This window comes from Miniopterus schreibersii (genome assembly GCF_964146895.1).
Source record: "Miniopterus schreibersii genome assembly, chromosome: 1".
NCBI classification, from domain to species: Eukaryota; Metazoa; Chordata; class Mammalia; order Chiroptera; family Miniopteridae; genus Miniopterus; species Miniopterus schreibersii.
This window is the reverse complement of record NC_138101.1, coordinates 161,908,344-161,930,444: the sequence shown is the minus strand read 5'-3', so window position 1 is coordinate 161,930,444 and position 22,101 is coordinate 161,908,344. Positions and strand designations below refer to the sequence as shown.

The 22,101-nt window shown below is 37.5% G+C and overlaps 1 protein-coding gene across 1 annotated transcript; it reads right to left on the bottom strand.

Moving 5' to 3' along the window:
* Positions 1-2,604: 2,604 nt before the first annotated feature.
* RAB11A (RAB11A, member RAS oncogene family) lies at positions 2,605-21,564 on the bottom strand. The gene is made up of 5 exons (XM_081155293.1): positions 21,202-21,564; positions 13,090-13,285; positions 12,457-12,650; positions 11,211-11,291; positions 2,605-4,316 (listed from the first exon to the last, which is right to left on the bottom strand). The coding sequence occupies exons 1-5, from the start codon at positions 21,239-21,241 to the stop codon at positions 4,177-4,179; spliced, it is 651 nt and encodes a 216-aa protein (XP_081011419.1). The 5' UTR covers positions 21,242-21,564; the 3' UTR covers positions 2,605-4,176.
* Positions 21,565-22,101: the final 537 nt, after the last annotated feature.

The following is a 22,101-nucleotide window of genomic DNA, read 5'->3' as shown; positions in this document are numbered from 1 at the left end:
CATTGGGATGGGGATAACAAGATCTAAGATTCTGTGTATGGGGCAATGTTAAGTTCCACTGACTTAAACATAGGAAAGGAATCCTGTTGGCTATTATTTTTCCCTACCATCACATACTGGTAACCATAGTTAACAGCCAATATACATGACATCTGTGCCAGGACCTATCAATTCTATGCTTAATAATGTTAAATAATTGAATTCAAATGTTTGGACTACTAACAGCCAAATAATGCTATTAATATCATGTGTTTACACACATAAACCTATATATACTTGAATTTAGTCACTAGTTCTACTGGATAGCTAGTTCTGTGGATTGACCTACCTTCTTTTAGATTCCTATTAGAGATTTTTTTTTAAATTAACCAGTATGTTTTTAAAAGTTCTCTCCCAGACATGAATATACTTTAAAGTATATATTAAAAGCCAGCAATTTTAACAGCAAAAGCCAAAAAACAAGCAGTTCTCAATTTACAGTTGACACAGTAGCCCATGAAGTGCACCTCCCACCTTAGCGCATATGGTACTTTGATGTATATCACACTGTGAAATTGACAGTCATTTCGCAAATGTTCTGAAAGCTTTCATCTTATTTAATGGAGTTAATATGAAAATAAAAACATTCCAATCAAGTTATGATGATAAAACCAAAATCATCATGCAAAGTGTACACTTGTATCTATTAAATTCAAATTTGAGTTAGAATGATTAATTTGGCTCTAATACTTAAAAAGAGAGTTTATTCATAGCATTACTGAATTGGAGCTGGGGTAAACCCCACAAATGACTTAATCCAGTCCCCTCAATAACTGGAATGACTAAAAGAGCTATGACTAGAATCCACATCTTTGTCACCCAGTCCAGTGCTCTATTATGCCGGCCACTTTCTTTTAACTCACAGAATTTGCATATTTCTACTATCTGCCTAGTATCAAGTTCCTTTCAAATAGTCTTTATCTTCCAATTCAATTTTCAGGGAAATGGATACTTCAATTAAAAATCTCTCAGACTAAAAAAAAAAAAAATCTCTCAGACTAACGGTTCTCCCTTACATAAGTTGTAGTGACAATAGCATTTTGTATGGCTTTATTGTTTCCATCAGCCTCCTAGAGTTTGGAGAAACAAATTATTCTTTAAAACTTTAGAATGACAACTCCAGTTTATTTGGCACATTGTATAGGTGATGGAAAAGGTGACCTGTCAAACCCCAGAAAAAGCGTATGGCACTAGCACAGCCCCAACCAGAAGAAAAAAAGTCAGCCCTGTTCTATTCAGCACTAGTCTGACTATTACGCTAACCTACTAAATGATGTGGTAGGAGAGGATCCTTTAATGGTCTTTGTTCATTTTTTTTTTCACACAGGGAATGGATATCATGCACCGTCCTTATACAAAATTCATATTTTTGTTTTTAATTTTTTTCAAGCTTATGTTTGTGAAACATCAAACCAACCTCCATTTTCTCCTCTGCTAAAAGAGCTCCATAAATTGAAACCTAACAGGTTGGAGTAAGTTTTTAATTATCTACCCAGTCCTTGAATTACTCTGCTTCTGGGTTGGCCAAAACTGTCTAAGTAGTAGTTTTGTCTCTGTAAGGTAGATGGAGAGATTATCACAATAGCTCAAACCACTAAGAGCATTTGCATTTTGTAAATACAAGTCAATAAAGACAAAAATTAAGATGTTCATCTTCCCAATGGTGAAATAAGTATGACTAGATTTAATGGGCAATCCAAACCCTTAAGAAGTTTAACTTTCCTGCAGAACCCTTCAGAACTTAAAAGACCTCTGGCATAAGTCACCAACTAGCACTCTGTCTTAGAATTTGGCAACTCAATCAATGGCTAAAAAAAAACTTACCCTTACAGAGTAATAATTACTATATTAGAGAGAAATCACGAATAGCACTTGCGAACATTTACATACAAATTTACCAAGGCAAGATGGCTAACTGACATTTCAGGAGAATATAATAGATAAATATTAAAAAAAAGGCAAAGTTAAAATAACTGACAAGATGGGTCAAGTAGCAAAAGACTTCTACTAAACTGCCTTGAGCCCTAAATTGTCATAACATTATAAAATTTAATGTTTCTTAATTGAGACAGTTTGTCTCATGAGATACTATTCAGAATGAAGACACTTGTTGAAATGCAATCAAAGCCATTTTCTACTACTTCTGGTTTCTTGGACTACTCCCAAGATCCAACCATGCCCAATGTAACATTAAGTCTATACTTCATAAAAATTCAGTTACTTTATCATTTTCAATTCACTACCTAGTTTCTCCTTCTCTTAAATAATTTTGTAAAAAACTTACTACCAATTTTCAGTAAAATTAGTGATGGAGCCTCTTCCTGGGTCTAGTGACATGTATCAAAATACAGAGATTAAATACTTCCCTTATATTTTTGGTAATATTTTTTCCAAGAAAAGCATAATGGAACTACAAGTCCAAAATCAAAGCTGAGTTCACACAGTGGTACCTCCAATTCAATATTGTACTCTGTAATGCAAGGACCTATATGCTCTCATTCATCAGAATCAAATATTCTATGGCTATATCCAAAGCAAAGGGAAAAGGTAATCTGACAACATAAAGAATAGTCCCCCTATAACTGTTTATTAGAATGTGAATATATTCCAATTCAGTAACTAAAAAAAGGCAAGTTACAGAGCATGCATAAAATACAAAGTAGCGATTTACAAATAGATAATAGTCATCATACCAATACACTAAAATAAGAAAACCAAAATGACCGGCTGTAGCAATGCCTTCAGTGCACCCCACACGTCATGAGCATCGCAAAAGACAGGAGATTAACTATGAAACATAGTAATCTATGCAATCCCACACACATATATATTTTGGGGATATTCCACCATCCTGAATAGAATCACTTCAGTTGACACAACTTTCAGAACACTGCAGAGTAAGTGCTTAATATTATCCACAAGAAAGTAAAACTACATATTAGTGTGCACATTTCTGAATGAGAAACTAGTTGCTCCATTGATTTCAATAATGTAGTGGAAGAAAACGATTTCAGGTCTGTATAATGGCCTAAATGCATTCTATTTAAACTCAAAGTACTATTTCATCTAAAGTACTAAAAGAATACATGCCTTTAAGTGATATCACTTGAGCAGAAATTAATCTCTCATTGTATTCTTTTGACATACTGAAACCAGATATTTAACTGGACTATATTCCACAATATTCTGCATTAAAATAATTATCCATGCCTGCTGGTGAATATGGAGATAAAACTAGGTTGCATTTCATTAATGGAAGGTTTTGAGACAAAAATTAACACTTCACAATTTGATACTAAGACCATTAAGCCAGTTATTGACTGAGCAATAACATGTTACATAATCTACTGTTGGGAAATTAGATAAATTAAATGACTTATCATTAAACTTAAGCTGCCTGATCATTCCAACAGAGGCACCCCAGATGGAATTCCACTAGTCTCTCCAGTTCCCAGCCTGTCAGGCAGCACTATTTAACATACGGCCCCATAACCACACAACTAAAACCACAATACAGTCTTTTGTATTAAGATAATTCTTGCCCAGAAAAGTGTCCTCTCGAATCAACTTTGATGCTTACACAAATGAAAAACAAAAATTACTGAACTATATAACCCTATTAAGGCATTTTTGAAAGTGACTTCCAGAATGGAAACTTTTCAAGCTCTCAAAATCCTGCTATGTTTATAGGGCAATTAGATTAGTGGAAATACATACTGCACTGAGAGAAGAGTGCAAGAACTGTAAGCTGCTCTGTGGCAAAATGGTAGCTTATTTCTAAAGTCTTCTCAGTTTGATTTGATCAAGACCAACAGGTCTGAGCTTCAAGTGATCAAGTTCTATTATGTCATACAGTGACAGGTTTCCATGATGAAAAGTAAACAATAATTGAGTAATCCAAACATTCAGTTTATTAAACTAAGGCTAGTGAAGCCATAGCATGAAAAAAAGCTGCAGTCATTCGGGACAAACGGATGATTTTATAAAGCTAAAATCAAAAGACTTAAAACATGGAAAATTTGTTAAGTATGAGGAAGTAATAAAACACAAAAGTGACCACAAGGATTACAAATATATTTAAATCTCAGACCTGGGAAATGGACTATACACAGCCTTCTATGGGAGAAGAGAAACAACTTATATGTTCTGACAGCACTGCACCTTTGGCTTATTTTCAGTGGTTGGTGGAACATGAATAGGGACCACATTGTTGCTTGGAGACATGTCATTTTCACGTCTGTCTGACATTTGCTTCTGGGAAACAATGCGGTATATCTCTGAGTGGGGGGAAAAAAAGAAACAGCAATACTCAGTGTCGAATAAACCCATCAATAGTTGACATAAAAGATATGTAGAGATAGAAGATATATTCGCAGGGAAAACTGCACATAAACTGAACAGAGAATGCATAAATTTAAAATTTTATTTTCAAACAGCCACTGCCCAGCCGGTGTGGCTCAGTGGTTGAGCATCAACCTATGATCCAGGAGATCATGGTTCAATTCCCAGTCAGGGCACATGACCAGGTGCCAACTTGATCCCCAGTAGGTGGCATGCAGGAGGCAGCCGATCAATGAGTCTCATCATTGATGTTTCTCTCTCTCTCCCCCTCTTCCTTCCTCTCTCTGAAATCAATAAAAATATATTTAAAAAAAAGAAAAAAGAAGAGAAACAAAGGTTTTCCATTTGAGAGGGAAAGATTCAGCAGTCAATAAATCCTGGTTTAAAGAGATTTCATAGTTTATGGATTTAGATCTAAATTAAACCACTAGAGCCCTGGCCCAATGGCTCAGGTGGTTGGAGAGTCGTCCTATACACCAAAAGATGGTGCGTTTGATCCCCGGTCATGGCAACCAACTGATGTTTCTCTATCACACTGATGTCTCTCTCTCTCTCTCCCCCTCCCCTTCTTCTCTCTCTCAAAATCAATAAAAATATATCCTCAGGTAAGGATTAAAAAATGAATTAGTTAAACCATGAGTATTTTCATTGTACCCTTATCAAAAAAAACTATATACACTAACATTGTACCACAGAAAAATAAAAATAAATTTGCACTATCATGCATGTTAAGGTGTTTTTCTTGGCTGTTATATACGGAAAAGCCCAACTTCATAAAGATGCCAAAATCCCAAGGAACTCTTGGAAAAGGAGGGAAAGATAATGTTTATCAATGTCTCCTAAAGTTAAATTGTAATTAAATAATTATTCAAAAAAGGCAACTAGAGATTTTATACGAAACTTACAAAACTGTTTAGTGTCTACTTCTTCCACTAAATGTTAAACTCTATCAGGCACAAAACTGTGTCTACTTTATTCACTGCTTTATCTTCAGAGTATAGCAAATATTAGGGGGTTGATAGATAACTAACTACATGAATAAATGTTATTAAATTCTTCTAAAGCAAGTATCTTTAACACATTTTATTTGGTCTTATATTGCATTGCCTAAAAGTAGTTCCCTCTGACTATATTATGTATCTTATTTATCTTTGTTCTCCCAGTGCCCCCCCACCCAAAATATCCTCAAAAGGTAAGGGAATTCCAAAAATGGGACAAATTAACATGATATGCCTTCTACTACGATATACTGTGAAAGATACAATGTATCCCCATGAAGGATATCTATGTACTCCTATCAAAAGTGTTTAAAATGAATTTATCATGAGGAAATAACTAGGTAAATTCAGATTGAGGGACACTCTACAAGACAACCAGCCAAGACTCTTCATAACAGTTGTCATAAAATACATTTTAAAAATGGGGATAAATGTTCTACATCTATGCTGTCCCATACAGTAGCCACCTATTTAAATTAACTAAAGTTTAAAATCCAATTCCTCAGTTCACTAGCTATATTTCAAGTACTCAGTAACAACCTGTTATCAGTGGCTACTCTATTTTGATACCCCACATATAAAACAATTCCATCGATGCAACTAACCATACCCTAGATTTAAAATATAAAACCCAGCCCGGCCGGGCGTGGCTCAGCGGTAGAGCGTCGACCTGGGATCCAGGCGATTGGGGTTCGATTCCCGGCCAGGGCACATGCCCTGGTTGTGGGCTCGATCAATGACTCTCTCATCATTGATGTTTCTGTCTCTCTCTCTCCCTCCCCTTTCCTCTCTCTGAAATCAATAAAGATATATTTTCAAAAATAAATAAATAAAATAAAATATAAAAACCAAATCTATAAAGGACATTAGCACACATGGGAAAAACTGAATATGATCTACACATTATATAATACAGTATAAACATAAATTTTCTGGATATAGTATATAGTATTGTGATTATGTAGGAGAATGCCTTGTTCTTAGAAGAGAAAATACTAAAATATTTAGTAAAGTGCCAAAATGTGTACAAACTATTTTCCAAAGATTGAACAAAGGGGGGAAAAAGTATATATACACATGTAGAAATAAACCAAATGTGACAAGTTGATGATTCTAGCTGAAGGGTATAAGATGTTCACTATATTATTTCTGTAATACTTGAAAATTTTAAAAATGTAAAGTTATAAGGTAAAAGAAAGCAGAATCCTGTTTTCAAAATGCTCTAAGAACATGTCAACCAACTGCAATATGAACATCATTTGGATATTTGGATTCTAATTTGAAATGTAAAAAAAAACCTTAAGACAGGAAATTTTAATATTGTTCGGATAACAAATGATAATAAGAAATTACTGTCAATTTCTAAGTAAAAGTTTTGTTGTTATGGGTTTAAGTCCTAATCTTTCAGATATACATCATGAAATGTTTACATATGAAATGATGTAATACCTTGGATTTGTTTCAAAATAATGGTGGAGGGAGTGGGTGGAGGAAAAATTGGCCATAATGATGGCTGACAGCTACCTGGGAGTTCATGATACTATCCTACTTTTAGTATGCTGAAAACTTTCCATAACAGAAAAATTAAAGAAATGTACCAATTGAATTAATACATTTTCCCCAAATGAAAAACTAATTTCCCTAAAGCTGAAGAGCAAGCTGTACTACTAGTCCACTGAATACATAAACTAACAGAAACACTGACAGCTAGTGTGTCCTTTTTTATGATGGGGGGGAGGGTGCTAAAATTTATGTTTGAGAAGGTTGACAGTGGTTCAAAGCTTAAGAGGCATCAAGAGGAAAAACAGATTATAATAAAAAACACTACTGACTAGAATTTAAAAAAACAAGACCAAAGGATATGGAGTCTTCATTTAGATTATTTTCACTGAAAAGGGATGGGACCAGAGTGTGTCAAGGGTAAAAAGAAAGACATTCAATCAGGCTAGTGGCTAAGGAATGAAGATAATCATCAATTTATTATAAAACTATACCATTCATTCTTTATGTTTTCTCTCTAATCCCAAATGGATGGATGGCTCTTCTTTTTCAATGCAAATGATTAAATGTTTTCCCTCTACCAATTTTAACTTCTCAACAAGCTGTATTAAACATTAAGTTAGGGGAACCAAAACAAAAAATATCTTGCGGGTTCTTGCACGAAAAGCAAATACTGAAAGGGAGGAAAAAGGAGAGTTCTCAGAGAACATAGAGAGTTAAATAATTAAAGAGATCTCACTACAAAGCAAGAAATTTGAGCAGTGTTGTATAACTGCCTACAAATACTGCATACTGTTTTGTAGAAATAGATTACTGCTACATTTGCTGCAGTCACCAAAAAGATGTCTGCTAATAAAAATAAAAACAAGACAATAAATAAATAGGAAAGTACTAGACAGAAAATTAGAAGCCAATATTTAAGTAGAATGCACACTAAGAGGCTACATTACTAATTTACTTAACGTTTCTTGTGCCTAGATATGTCACTAAAAAAAGGAATCTTACACCAATTCCTGTGCAGTCCCTTTTCAAGATGTCCAAAGAATAGGTAAGGTTAAAAAGAAAAGGAATTCTGCTTTATCTTTCTAATATAACAACTCTTATACATCTAAATATGAAGTAAAAAGTTAATATAAGATTACTTTAAATATAACCAGGTAGTTAAATAAAAAAGACATATACTTATTTCTACTTTAATGGAAGTATGGATCAAGTTGCAAAGTAAATTCTAAGGAAGTTAAATGCCACTGTTCCAAATTGGGGAACAAAAAGAGCTAAAACTCTTCAGCGCCTCCAAAAACTGTGAAAATAGGAAAGACCTGAGTTATTCCACTACAACCTAGGTCAGAAATGTTTAGGTGTTCTTCAAACCATGTAAGTTTCTCAAAGGTCAAAAAATGCTTCAATCCGCCCAGCTGGCATAGCTTAGTGGTTCAGTGTCAACCTGTGAACCAGGAGGTAACCATTTGATTCTTGATCGGGCGATCCCCAGTAGGGGGCATGCAGGAAGCAGCTGATCAATGACTCTCATCATTGATGTTTGTTTTTCTTTCTCTCTCTTTCTCTCCCCCCCCCGCCTTCTCCCCGAAATCAATAAAAACATATATTTTTTAAAAATGCACCCTAGCTGGTTTGGCTCAGTGGCTGAAGCGTCGGCCTGCAAACCAAAGGGTCCTTGGTTGAATTCTGACCAAGGACACGTACCTCAGTTGCAGGCTCCATCCCCAGGCCCCAGATGGGGTGTGGGAGGCAACCAATCAATGTCTCTCACATCAATGTTTCTCTTCTTTCTCCCTTCCACTCTCTCTGAAAAGCAATGGGAAAAAAATATCCTCAGGTAAGGATTAAAAAAAAAAAAAAAAAAGAAGCTCCAATCTGATTACTAACAAGGATTTAAAGGTTGCCATATGTGCCCTGGCCCATGCGGCTCAGTGGTTAGAGCACCGGCCCCTGCACCAAAGGGTCTCAGGTTCCATTCCCGGTCAAGGGCACATACCAGAGGCAGCCAATCAATGTGTCTTTTTCACATGTATGCTTCCTTCTCTCTCTCTCTCCCCCTTCCTTCCTTCCATTCTCTCTAAAAAAAATATCAATGGAAAAAATATCCTGGGGTGAGGATTGGCAAAAAAAAAAAAAAAAAAAGTTGCCACATTCCAAGGACAAAGCTACTATACCTAAATAAGAGATTCTCACTACTCTAGTAAAATTCAGTAGTCCCCCCACCCCCACCATCTGCAGGGGCTACAGTGCAAAACACCCAGTGGATGCCTAAAACCACAGATAGTACCAAATCCTATATATACTATGTTTTTTCCTATATGTACAAACCTTTTTACCTAATGGAAGTACTATACAGGTTCTCTTTGGCATATCTACTCTTGTGCTTTGGGGCCATTATTAAGCAAAATAAGGGTTACTTGAACACAAGAACTACTATATAGTCATCTGACTCAATAAAATCCACACAAATGGTATAAAGGGGGGAAAAAGCAGGATTGCAAACATACTGCATATTTAATCAAATCTTGCTTGCTTAAAATGATCTGCAATGAAACCACACAAAGAAGATTCTAAATGAAAGCTACTATGTTCCAAAGACTATTTATCCAACCTCAGCACCAGTTCTTTTAGTTACTATTTTTTGATAACAGAAAAGAATTCTAATAGAATACATATGCAAATCACCAATATTTAGTTTCTTTTTTAATTAGTTTTTTTAAATGCCTTAACTGCTGTTTAGGTACTAATTTATCAAATATTCACTATGTACCAGGGATAACTAAGTATTTTACATGCATGAACACATGTACTCATTCTGGAGTCTAGAGTAGATGTCTCAGTGACAGGCAATTCTTTTCTGTGGGTTACAGAGAAAAAAATCTTGAAGTCACAACCTAATAGTTGAGTCAAATCATATCACAGATATTATAAATACAGACCCCTCTTCAAAAAGAAAATAACAGAACTTCCCAAAACATATTTAAATTTTACAGAAAAAAAGTAAGGCCTAAAAACATTAAGTAACTTACCTAGGATTACAGAATTAATAAGTGGCGGAGCCAGGACTAGAACCCAAGTCAGGCTCCCAAGTCCATGCTCTTAAATCCTAGGCTTATTCCCTACATTTTTACAGTAAAACAAGACATTTAAAAGTTAAAACCTGCCCAGCCAGGCGTGGCTCAGCAGTTGAGTACTGGCCTAGGATCTAGGCAATCGGGGTTCGATTCCCGGTCAGGGCACATGCCCAGGTTGCAGGCTCGATCCCCAGTCGGGGGGTGCAGGAGGCAGCCGATGAATGACTCTCCCATCATTGATGTTTCTATCTCTCCCTCTCCCTCTCCTCTCCTCTCTCCGAAATCAAAAAAGATATATTTTTTTTTAATTAAAAAACAAAACAAAACACAAACATTTTTTTTAAAAAAATAAAAATAAATACAAGTTAAAACCTGTTTACCTCTATGACAAGTGCTGCATACAAAGAATAAATTGATATCTTGTTACATTATAATTGGAAACTCACTTTTTTAACCATTTTTCCACATAGACTCTTTAGAACAAGACAATACTATGTATAAAGACTAGGAATTCTTAAAAGTAACATACAATTTTAAAGTACTTAAAACAACCTATCAAAGGACTTTAGTGGATTAAGATTAAATTTACTTATAAATTGGCCACTCTAATAGTCAGGGTAAATGTGAGTCAACACAAATAAAATGCCTTCCTTATCCCGGAAGTTGACCTGATCTGCACATCCACATTCCAAACAGCATGAACTTTGTTCCTTTCCCATTACTTAAACTTTTCTATATGCAACCACTGGCTGATTTTCTCCACAGGTGATACCCTGCATCTTCTACAATATATCATGAGAGAATTTTACTTTTTGTTTTTCATCAAAATTTTTAAGAACATATTTTTCCCTAGTTGCTTCTATAACACACATTAGAACCAAGAATGCCTTCACTTTACTGAATTTCAATAAGACATTTATTATATCTTTCCAAAGCCAGGATTTTAATATTTATCTTAGAAAGTACAATTAAGCATTACTTTGTGCTTGTGACCATGAATTACAGAATATATGGATTGAGGTAATAATAGAAGTGAACAAATAATTTTCAAAATATTTTCACACTATAAACCAGATGAATTAGAATGATTAAAGTTCAGCAAGCAAAGGGTGCAACTAATTTTATAGCTCTTGCTATAGTAGCTCTCAAACAGTCATTCTCAAAGAGTGTGATAGTTTGCTTTTCCAATTAATTTGTTTAAATTACCTTCCTAAAACTTTTATTTCCTACTGGTACAACCTGAAAATGCAAGTCTTACCTGTCAGAATTGTCTGAAAAGCAGCTTCTACATTTGTAGAGTCTAGAGCTGATGTCTCAATGAATGACAAACCATTTTTTTCTGTGGAGAGACGCAAAAACTTCAGTTTTGTCAAATTTTAATACAAGGGATATAACACACTCAAGCCTTTAAATGGAAAAATAAAAGACCTTTTTTAATTGATTTGAGAGAAAAAGAAAGTGGGGGAGGGGGAGAGAGGAAGAGAAAGAGAGAGAAATATCCATTCATTGTTCCACTTTATTTATGCATTAATTGGTTGATTCTTGTATGTGCCCAGACCAGGGATCAAACCTGCAACCTTGGTGTACCCAGGCGACACTCTAACCAACTAAGCTACCCGGCCAGGGCCTAAAAGACCTTTCTTAATCCTAAGACCTCCCCAACTTCTTGAGCAATAAGGGCACCATTCTACTTACACTTTAGCAGATTAAAAATAACCATAAGAAATGTTTATCAGATTCATTAAAATAAATACTTGTTATATCTAAATACTACCACCAGAATGAATAACACTACTGAAAATGTAGTCAACTTATCCAATATCCAGCTATTTCCATCCCTTACTGCCCTTCAACCATATAGCTATGGTATAAACAAGGATGGGTATATATGGTTCACTTAGAATTCTGTAACTATACTATTTAAAATGAAGCTTCTTGGCTGGAAAACTAGAAAAGGGCATAATCACTAGTGGAGGGTCACAACCTTCACTACTAACCAAGAATGTACAATATTGCCTTCTGGTAGGATGCCCTTCCAGAACAGTAGCAAGAGCTAGGTAGACCCTCTATAATGCTAAAAAAGTTGTAACTCCTATGCAGCTACATGCCAATTGGTCCCTGACACTCCCTGGGCTACTACTTTCAAACCCACATATAGCAGCCTTGGTAAACAGAGACATAATGGAAAAAGAAACAGGAGTACAGAATAGATTTCATCTACCCTTTCCAGGGAGAGAAAAGAAGACAGTATTTATATTCAATTTTTAGCACCAAAAATTCAAAATACTACAGTGTTTTAATGACTCAAAGTTAAGCAAAAGAGGCCAATATTCATCATACACTTTTAAAACAACAATCCTTGCTGAGCATTCATTATTCCTTCAGTTTTACCTTTCAGAAACTACTATAACTGATTACTCTTATTGGAAGGGTTATCAAAACTGCAAGATATAACAGTAAGAAATACAGAATCACTGTAATAACATGAAATTCACATCACTAACCTGCAAAAGCTCTAGCTTCATCTGTAGGAACTGCCCTGAGATGACGCAAATCACTCTTATTACCCACAAGCATGATAACAATGTTACTATCAGCATGATCTCTCAGTTCTTTCAGCCATCGCTCTACATTTTCATATGTGAGATGTTTAGCAATGTCATAAACCAGTAAGGCACCTACAGCTCCACGATAGTATCTGAAAACAGAAACATATGTAACTATTAGAAAACAACTACAAAATAGAAGGGAACACCAGGAAGAACTAAATATATGGATTATATTTATATATTAATATGTTTTTGTTGATTTTAGAAAGGAAGGGGGGAGAGAGAGAGAGAAACATTGACTGGCTGTCCCCTGCACACCCCCTACTGGGGATTGAGCCCAAAACCCATGTGTTCCAAATGGAATCCAACCAGCGACCTTTTGGTGCATGGGATGACACTCAACCAACTGAGCCACACTGGCCAGGGCTTGGACTATATATTTTTAAAAACATTTATAAATAAATTTCAAAATCCTAATACTGGATTTCTTAAAAGGAGGAAAAAACAGCACCCTTTCCAATACCAAAAGTCAGCTAATTCACTTGATGGCAGCCTAATTCACAGAACTTAAAAACTATTGAGACTTACGCTGATGTTATAGCTCGATATCGCTCTTGCCCAGCAGTGTCCCATATCTGTGCCTTTATTGTTTTCCCATCAACCTGGATGCTTCTTGTTGCAAACTCAACTCCAATGGTGCTCTTGCTTTCAAGATTAAACTCATTTCGAGTAAATCGAGACAGGAGATTACTCTTTCCAACACCGGAATCTCCAATAAGGACAACTGAAAAGGCAAAGAACTTTATGTCAGATGAGTGAGATAAACACACTACCTTAGAACAGCAATTCTCAAGCAGTGTGCCACAAGAATTTTTAGAACATGCAATACCTGACTATTTAGCCAGAGGAACTGACCTCTTTTCCCTTAGATTGTCAAATAAAAGAATGACACCACAATAGCTGTCCTGGTGTGAATGAATCAAAATTATACCTATTTTTTTGTCAGACTGGCAAAAAATATATTTTGGTGTGCTGCAGAATTTTAGTAATTAGTTTGTGTGTGCCATGAAATGAAAAAGGTTGAAAATCGCTGCCTTAGAAGGTAGTAATTTAAAAGATAAATCCTAAACCAAATGAACAATTTGTGATACTAACTTGTATCAGACATGAAAAAACAAAGGATGTTAGTGAGTGGTTGAGAAAGAGAAAAAATGAATACTATGTTCTACTTAGTTTTATCAAAGACTGGGTGTGACTTCAGGACTCACTTCTGGGCAAAATGAATCACATTTAACATATGAGGCGCATCAGGTTTATAAACTTTGCCACCCAGATCACAGAAACTGTATTTGCATTTAACAGATTGGCAGGAAACTAGAGACCCCTCCAAAAACAAACACTCCATCCACTAAATTTAACAGGCTCTAGGAAGCTGACTAATAATTCTGAGTGAACAGCAAACATACACTTTCACTTAGGACTTCATGAATTTTTTTGTTGTTAATCCTCACCTGAGGATATTTTTCCATTGCTTTTCAGAGAGAGACAGAGGAAGGGATGGATGGATGGATGGATGGATGGATGGATGGATGGATGGATGGATGGATGGATGGATGGATGGATGGAGTAGAAGGGGAGGGAGGGGGGAGGGAGGGAGGGAGGGAGGGAGGGAGGGAGGGAGGGAGGGAGGGAGGGAGGGAGGGAGCAGAGGGAGAGGGGGGAACGGACACAACACGAAACACACAGGAATTCAACAACACACATGAATTCAACAAGAGAGACTCGCCCAGCCGGGCGTGGCTCAGCGGTTGAGCATCAGCCTAAGATCCAGGAGGTCAAGGTTCGATTCTGGTCAGGGCACATGCCAGGGTTGCGGACTCGATCCCCAGTTTGGGGCGTGCAGGAGGCAGCCAATCAATGAGGACTCTCTCATCATTGATGTTTCTATCTCTCTCTCCCTCTCCCTTCCTCTCTCTGAAATCAATAAAGATACATTTAAAAAAAAACAAAAAACATGACAGAGACTCACGTCCACTGGTTGCCTCCAGCAGCCCCGACCAAGGATGGAGGGAATATGCAACCCAGGTATTCGCCCTTGACCAGAAATCGAACCCATGACTCTTTGGTGCACAGGCTAACACTCTTAATCACTGAGTCACACCAGCCAGGGCAGCACTTCATGAATTTTTAAAAATAGGTGGGGTTTTTTCAATGATTTTAGAAAGAGAAAGAGACAGACATCAATTTGTTGTTCCATTTATTTATGCATTCATTGGTTAATTCTTGTCTGTGCCCTGACAAGAGATCATACCTGCACAATGCTGGCATATCAGGACAACACTCTAACCAACTGAACTATCCAGTCAGGCTTTAAAACAGATTTTGATTAGGTGAATTTATTTCCTATAATTACTTTTAGGAGACAGTTATTTACTAACTAAATACATGGGGATTCTTTTTCACCCAGGGCAATATTACATTTAAAAATTGCAAAAACCATGGGGAAATAAGCAATTATTTTAAAGCATGTCTATCTAAATTTAAAAGACAAAACAAGTTCACCGATTTACAGGATATAAGCTTGATAACCCTTTTTTCCTTTGTAAAAATTTTATAGGCATTTCAGAAAACAATATACTTATTCCTAATGTGAACTACTAATGCTTGTTCTTACTTCTTACTAGCTAATTGGTATAAGCACCAGGACTGGAAACATGCAAGAATAACACCAAAGAATAAGACCAAGCCTTACTAAAGAGACTGGGATTTGGTGGGGGGGCAGGGGGAGTGTAGAGGGAGGTAAAAACTGTAGAGTACACTGCATTCTGATCAGAGGGCAAAGAGAATCCATTATGCATTCCTTCCTTGCCACAAGAGCGGATATAAGCTGGCCTCCGGAGAGTGTTGGAGGGAGTATATTATCAAATGCATATATTCTGGTTTCCTCTATCAGCTGATTCAGCAAGAAATCATCCAGGCAGCACAAGGAATAGTTATTTCTAGCTATATAGTCCATTAGAGATGGCAAAGGTATTGTGGCAAACACAGACATTATAATAAATGCTTTAACTTGGATACCAAAGAATATATTAAGATTATAAAAGTAACATACAAAAACAATACACTTATTTTATAGGAAGGTTGGTTTATATGTCAGTTTCCAAGGTCCACCATTCTGGACATGAGGTCAAATCCCAGTTTCAGTAATATTGAGTCTAGCCTCTTAATAGGATACTCACTATTGCCTCTCAGTGAAAGAGGCTGAATGTTCTGCCAAGGAAACCTCCCTTGAATCATTTCTGGCCTCACACTAGCACTGAGGTATAAAAGCCTCACTTGAAGTGGGAACAAAAAAGAAAAAACACACAAAAAGTTGATCATTTCTATTTTCTATTTCATAGGCACTCAGGTATCAATCAGTAGTTCAGGAGCCAAAGAGCAAGACATCTAGAATGACAATGCCTTTAGAAAATAAAAGAACACCTTTTCCCTCCCCAAAAACTCTAGCCCTTTAAAGTTTTTAATTCCTTCCCTTTTGACCTCCACTTTAACTAATAACTATGTTCATTGTCTTCCCATCCTCAAATCTTTATGCCATCATAAAGTAAGTTAGTGAGGGCATTTTTTGCCCTCAATGTAACCAAATAATTTTAACATTATAAAAAACAGCACCTTTAACTGACAATAATTCAAGACTCATGAATGCTTTATACAGTAGTTATCTCAACTAGACATAGGTAAAATTGCCAGAATTAGGACTAGCAACTTACTAAAGGATTATATCTTAAATTACAACAGAAGATAACAGTTAAGAATAGTACTGCCAAGATGATGCTGAGAAACAACACAAGAAGGAAAGCTGCTTCTATTTATTCAGTTATCAAATGAGAAACCAAACCAAGAAGTAAACATTTAGGCTCACGAAAAATATTAACAAGCTATTAGAATAAATTACCTAAGCAACAGAAGAGAATTCACTGGCTATGATTTAAAAAACAAACCAAGTGCTCACTTCAGCAGCACATATACTAAAATTGGAATGATACAGAGAAAAGTAGCATGACCCCTGAGCAAGAATGACACGCAAATTCGTGGAGCTTTCTATATAAACAAACAAGTAAATAAAAAAACAAAAAGATTTTTCATGGGCTCAAACTTAATTTCTAATCAGTTTCTCTCATTAAGATGATAATAATTCATTGCATTTTTTAAATGTGACAAACTATATGATCACATCCTATAGTTCAAGAAAGGAATTTGCAGAGACTTTCCTGTTTTCCATAACTAGTATCTTAGGTTAAAAGTACTTTAAACATTTTATAACTATAGCCATCATTATAAAATATATAAACATAAATAACAGCATCTTTATATGAACAGCTATAGTATTGCTAAAATAACCTGATAGTATTTATCACCACTTGGTTAACCTTATCTGCTGAATTTTAAGTATCATCTCTAACCCCTAATACTAAATTTGGTACAATATATATAAAATATTAGACTGCTAAATGCCATAAAAACAGAATATACATATTGTTATTTAATTAAAGTTTCCACCTATTCAACCACATTTAGTTTTATACACTCCCTTGCAAACTAATATACAGAACTAAATTTATTTGATTTGACTGATTTGAGAGAAAGAGAAACATCAATTTGGTTGTTCCACTTATTTATGCATTCATTGGTTGCTTCTTGTATGTGCCCTGACTCGGTATCAAACCCACAATATCGGTAATATCACGACAATGCTCTAACAAACTAGGCTACCTAGCCAGGGCTGGACTAAAATTTAACTCAACAAATCAATCGTAGTACATCAGACCTCTAAGTTATCGCCTGAAGGAATAACTGATAATTTTCATACTGGTATTTATATATAAACTTGGGAGATCTACTTTCAACTACAGGACAGGGCAAAAGTAGGTTTGCAGTTGTGAGTGCACGAAAGTTTATTCTTGTATTATTATTCATTATTTATTGTATTATTTTCCACACAAATATAAACCTACTTTTGCCTCACCCTATATATTCATAGTACCTCACCAAAAGAGTCTTTAAAATAAAATGCATTCAAAATAAGGCTGAAGTCCAGACTCAGCAGAATGTGAGTTGCTCAACCAAAAGTTGTGAAAGAAAAACTACCAAGGTGCAAGACAGCAAATTTCCTATGATCATTTCCACGGACAATCAGCTGATGGTTAATTACTACTGACCTTCAATGAGATTAAAAAGAAAATAGTGTAGCCCTAGCTGGTTTGGCTCAGTGATTAGTGTCAGCCTGCGGACTAAAGGGTGCAGAATTTGATTCCTGACAAGGGCATGTACCTCAGTTGCCAGCTCAATCCCTGGCTCCAGTCAGGGCAAGTGCAGGAGGCAACCAATCTAAGTGTCTCTCTCACACTGATGTTTCTCTCTCTCTCCTTTCCACTCTCTGAAAAGCAATGAAAAAATATCCTCAGGTGAGGATTTAAAAAAAAGAAAATGGTGTAGACTAAGTATCCAAGTATTTTCAGAAAATGTGACTGACTGGATTGGTGTCTACCACAATATTTGTAAATAGGAACTATGATTGATGCCTACTTCACTTATATGGTCCACAGGGCCTTAACCACATTGTGGGTAAATACTTGTAGAATTTAAGTGTTTAAAATAAAAAGTCAAGTTTTTAAAAATAAAACTAATCCCCCACCAAAAGTCTCAATGTTAAGCTTAACTAAAGAGTAATGTTCAAGAACAAATACATAATTTAGAATAACTGTCCTGTTCTCCCCACATTGTATTCCCATTTGGACTACTCTAACCTATACTAATCAAAATATCTTTTTTAAAAAAATGATTTTAGAGAGAGAGGAAGGGCGAGGGAACAAAGAGAGAAAGATGGATATCAGAGTGAAACATCTCGAACTCATCCAACCCAGGATGGAACCCGAAACCTAGATATGTACCCTGACCCGTATATAGGATGATGCTCCAGCCAACTGAGACACACCAGCTAGGACAACTTCTCTTCATTTTTAACTGGCAAACTAACTTTCAATTCCCTCAACTATTAAGTTTATTAGGTAAGCCTTCTTCCAAGTAGACAGCTGCAGTTTATCTCATCTCTAGAATAAAACAATTTTAAAATGAAATTATTATTACTTCATTTTAAATTATAATAATTGTATAAATAAGATTTTGGCTAAATAATCAGCACTGAAGTATAAAAAAAAAAAAAAGTGACTCATGTCCTGTAAGAGCTTTAAAAAAGTGGAAATCCTTCTTAGCAGAATTTTTTAAACACCCTACCTTAAACAGCAAAATGTGCAACAAATGAAACCATAACCCATGGAAACTAAGTACTTTAGAAGTTCCTAGTTTTAAGTTTCCTTACTAATACTTAAATACTCTTATATTTATAAAGATATATGATTAAAAAAACTGACAAGACCACAGTAACTTCTTTCACATTATTACCATTTATTGAGTCCTCACAGAAACTAAAAATTTACAACCAGTCCCATTTAATTCTCACAACAGTCCTGAGAGGTACATATTATTTTCTTTTTATAAATGAGGGAACTGAGGCTCAAAAAGTTAACTTTCTCAAGGTCACAAAGCAAATTTAAGACCTGAGTCAGGATTTGTATCCATGCCTGTGATTCCAAAATCCTGGGCTCTCAATCATTGTTAGTAGGATGTTCTAATCCCAAAATTAAGTTAAAATTCCTCAAGCCAATCCAAGATAATATTCTTAGTGGGGGAGTAAATGTCTTCTGTAACCAACATTTAAGTTCCAAACCAAACAGAAGAAATACTCTGATAGTCTATCTTGTTCTAAATTAATTACTTCAAAAGTAGCTAGTAGTTCAGCACCTCATTTAAAAAAAAATTAAAAAAAAAAAATCTCCGTTTAATAGCTAAACCCCAGTCTCCAGGGTCTCACTTAGGTAATTTCACCTGACCTCAGATGACTTCAGCAGACAGTTTATAAAATACATTAAGTACCCTCTTCTTGTAAATGACTTTCCACTATGGGGGTGAGGGGGTGGATTCTGAACATATTCACCCCATATAATAGAATATTCCGGCCCAAAAGTGTAAATGGTGATAAGGGTATCATCAGCTAGTGTGCCAAGATTTGGAAAGTATTGGTAAAGCAAAGAAATGTTACCTGCTTCATTCTTAGCACCCAATGGCAAAGTCAGAAATTGTCACCATGCTTAATCTTTTTAAACTCCACCCTGCGCTGTAAAGCTTTAATAGCAATGGCTTCTTCCTCCCTGGTAATGATCTTTGTTCAACATTACCACTGATGGCTGCCCTCCTAATTCAGAGCAAAGAAAGAGCATCAGAGTGAGAGTCCATTCACGGAACAAATAAAGCATTTACTGAACTCTTTTTCTCATTGAAAACTGTACCCTTTATCTCTGTTGATTAAAAAAACCTATTTGGATTCTTTCCGAACTAACAAGGAGGCAATTCTTTCTATCCACTCTTCACCCTCCAATATGTTTTGCCCAAGGGCACTATATGTTTCCCTCTTATAGTAAACATTTAATTTGATCAAAGACCACACTTCTCCCCACCCCCCACCCCCCCTTTTGGGAAAGGTATGTAGCCAACTAGGACTCTTCCCTTCCTGTTCTAAAAACACCGAGGTTGGAACCTCCCAGTGCTGCAGCAGGAAGCGACCAGTCCACAGTGATAAAGCAAGCTAGTTATTTGTGCAGCGCACAACCTTTCCTGCTCAGGAACTGGGCCTTCAGGTCTGGCAGGGATAACAGCCACCACCCATCCGCAACCCCTTCTTGCGAGCAGTCAAGAGTTATACCGGGCTGGTTGCCGCTGGGTAGGGAGGGTAGGAGATAAAAGGCTAGATGGGAAATTACAACAGTCGGCCTGGTCACTGCGACAAGTGCGTGCGTGGGTGACGGACAATCCCTCTTGCCCTACCCCCCACCCTTGGGTCGCATAGAAGACCTGAGAGAGCTGTAAACTCTTTGGGGAGGGAAGATAGAGAAAGAGCTACCGGGGCCAGTGCGAGAGAAAGAGCTACCGGGGCCAGTTACTTACGGCGAGAACTGTGGGGCGTGTGGGGGCCGCTGGCCACTCCGATTTTAACGAGGGCCTGGCCCAGGGATGGAAAATGACTGAGAGAGCAGTCTGTCCGAGCGGAGGGAGGGACAGTGAGACGCAGAGGAGCGGTTCACCAGAGGGGAAAGGGAGGCAGATAAGAAAAAGACTTGTAGTGGCAGCCTGCTCCTGGGCAAGGTGAGGAGCGGAGCGAAGGGCGGGTCAAAGAGATGCAGGAAGGGGAGTGAGCCCGGCGAAGAGCATACTGAGGGGGAGGGGCGCCAAATCCGAAAGATACACGGTAGGAGAGGCGATCCCTCTAAAGGGGCCCTAAAACCCGGGAAACGGAGATTTGGGAGAAGGCAGCCCGCCGTAAGAACACTCGGTGAGGGGCTCTGAGGTTAGCGAAGGCCTATGAGGAGGTCGCTAAGAGACTAGTTGGTTTGAGGCGAGGACCCCCTTCCCCGTCTGAGGGGAGGAAAGAGGGCTGAGCTGGAAGACCTCAGGACAAACCACTGAGAGAGGGAAAGGCTGAGGAAGGCCAATTTCAGTACAGAGGTAGTCTCAAGCGGGCCCCCCGGGAGTGTCCCGGGCCCCCGAAGGGGAGTCTGTGGAGAAGGGGAGAGCCCATGGCCTCACCTTTGAAGAGGTAGTCGTACTCGTCGTCGCGGGTGCCCATTGCGCGGCCGAGGAGTGAAGGGGCGGGAGCAGCAGTGGTATCGGTGGGACCAGGGGGCGTCGCTGCAGGGGTAACCCGAGCGCCGAGCTTCTGCTGCCTGACCGGGTAAAGAACCCCTCCCTGCCATACGCCACTTCCGGCGGGCTTTAGCGTTTAGGGGAAGTACTTCCGGGAAGGCTGCGCCCCGCCCCTGAGCCCAGGAAGGGTGGTGTGCGCGAGTACCGCGAGTGTCTTCAAATTTCCCCTCCTCGTGGAGGCGCAAAGGAGAAACGTCTCTGGACTCCTAGCTGATCACAGTGTTTGAAGCCGCACGCTACACTCTTAGTGGCCTCTCCCTCATTTCCCTCACCCCCACGTCGGAACCGATCAAGCCTGCTTCTGAATGGTGGGTTCGTGGATGGGGGAGGGGTAATTAGGGAGCCGAAGGCAGCCAACTATATGTGGTGGTTCCATGGTGTAATGGTTAGCACTCTGGACTCTGAATCCAGCGATCCGAGTTCAAATCTCGGTGGAACCTGTCCCATTTAGGTTTTTTTTTTCCACTCCTGACCAACATTTTTAATTCTGCAATTCACTAAGTGATGATTGTTAAACAACTACTGTACATATGGCCTTGAACTAAGTAAGGAAGGAATTTCGTAGAATTTAACCTTTGCCTGCAAAGATCTCACAAATTTACTCATTCAATCCTGTACTTTATTGTCACCAGCATGTCTCCTTAACAGCCTCTTCACTTCCTTTTTAAAACCTGGGCCCTCTTCCACAGACCTTAATTGAAAAGTTTGGATGAACTTGATTCCTTTTTCTAGAATTTTCAACTTCCAACTTCATTCAAGGGCACGCACTTTTTCCTCACTCCT

Excerpts from the sequence above, each read along its gene's own strand:
- RAB11A (XM_081155293.1), bottom strand. The coding sequence starts at position 21,241 with ATGGGCACCCGCGACGACGAGTACGACTACCTCTTCAAAG. Across the intron at positions 13,286-21,201 it reads GTACGACTACCTCTTCAAAG|TTGTCCTTATTGGAGATTCC; the intron begins GTGAGGCCATGG and ends TTGCCTTTTCAG. Across the intron at positions 4,317-11,210 it reads TTTTCAGACAATTCTGACAG|AGATATACCGCATTGTTTCC; the intron begins GTAAGACTTGCA and ends CCCCCCACTCAG.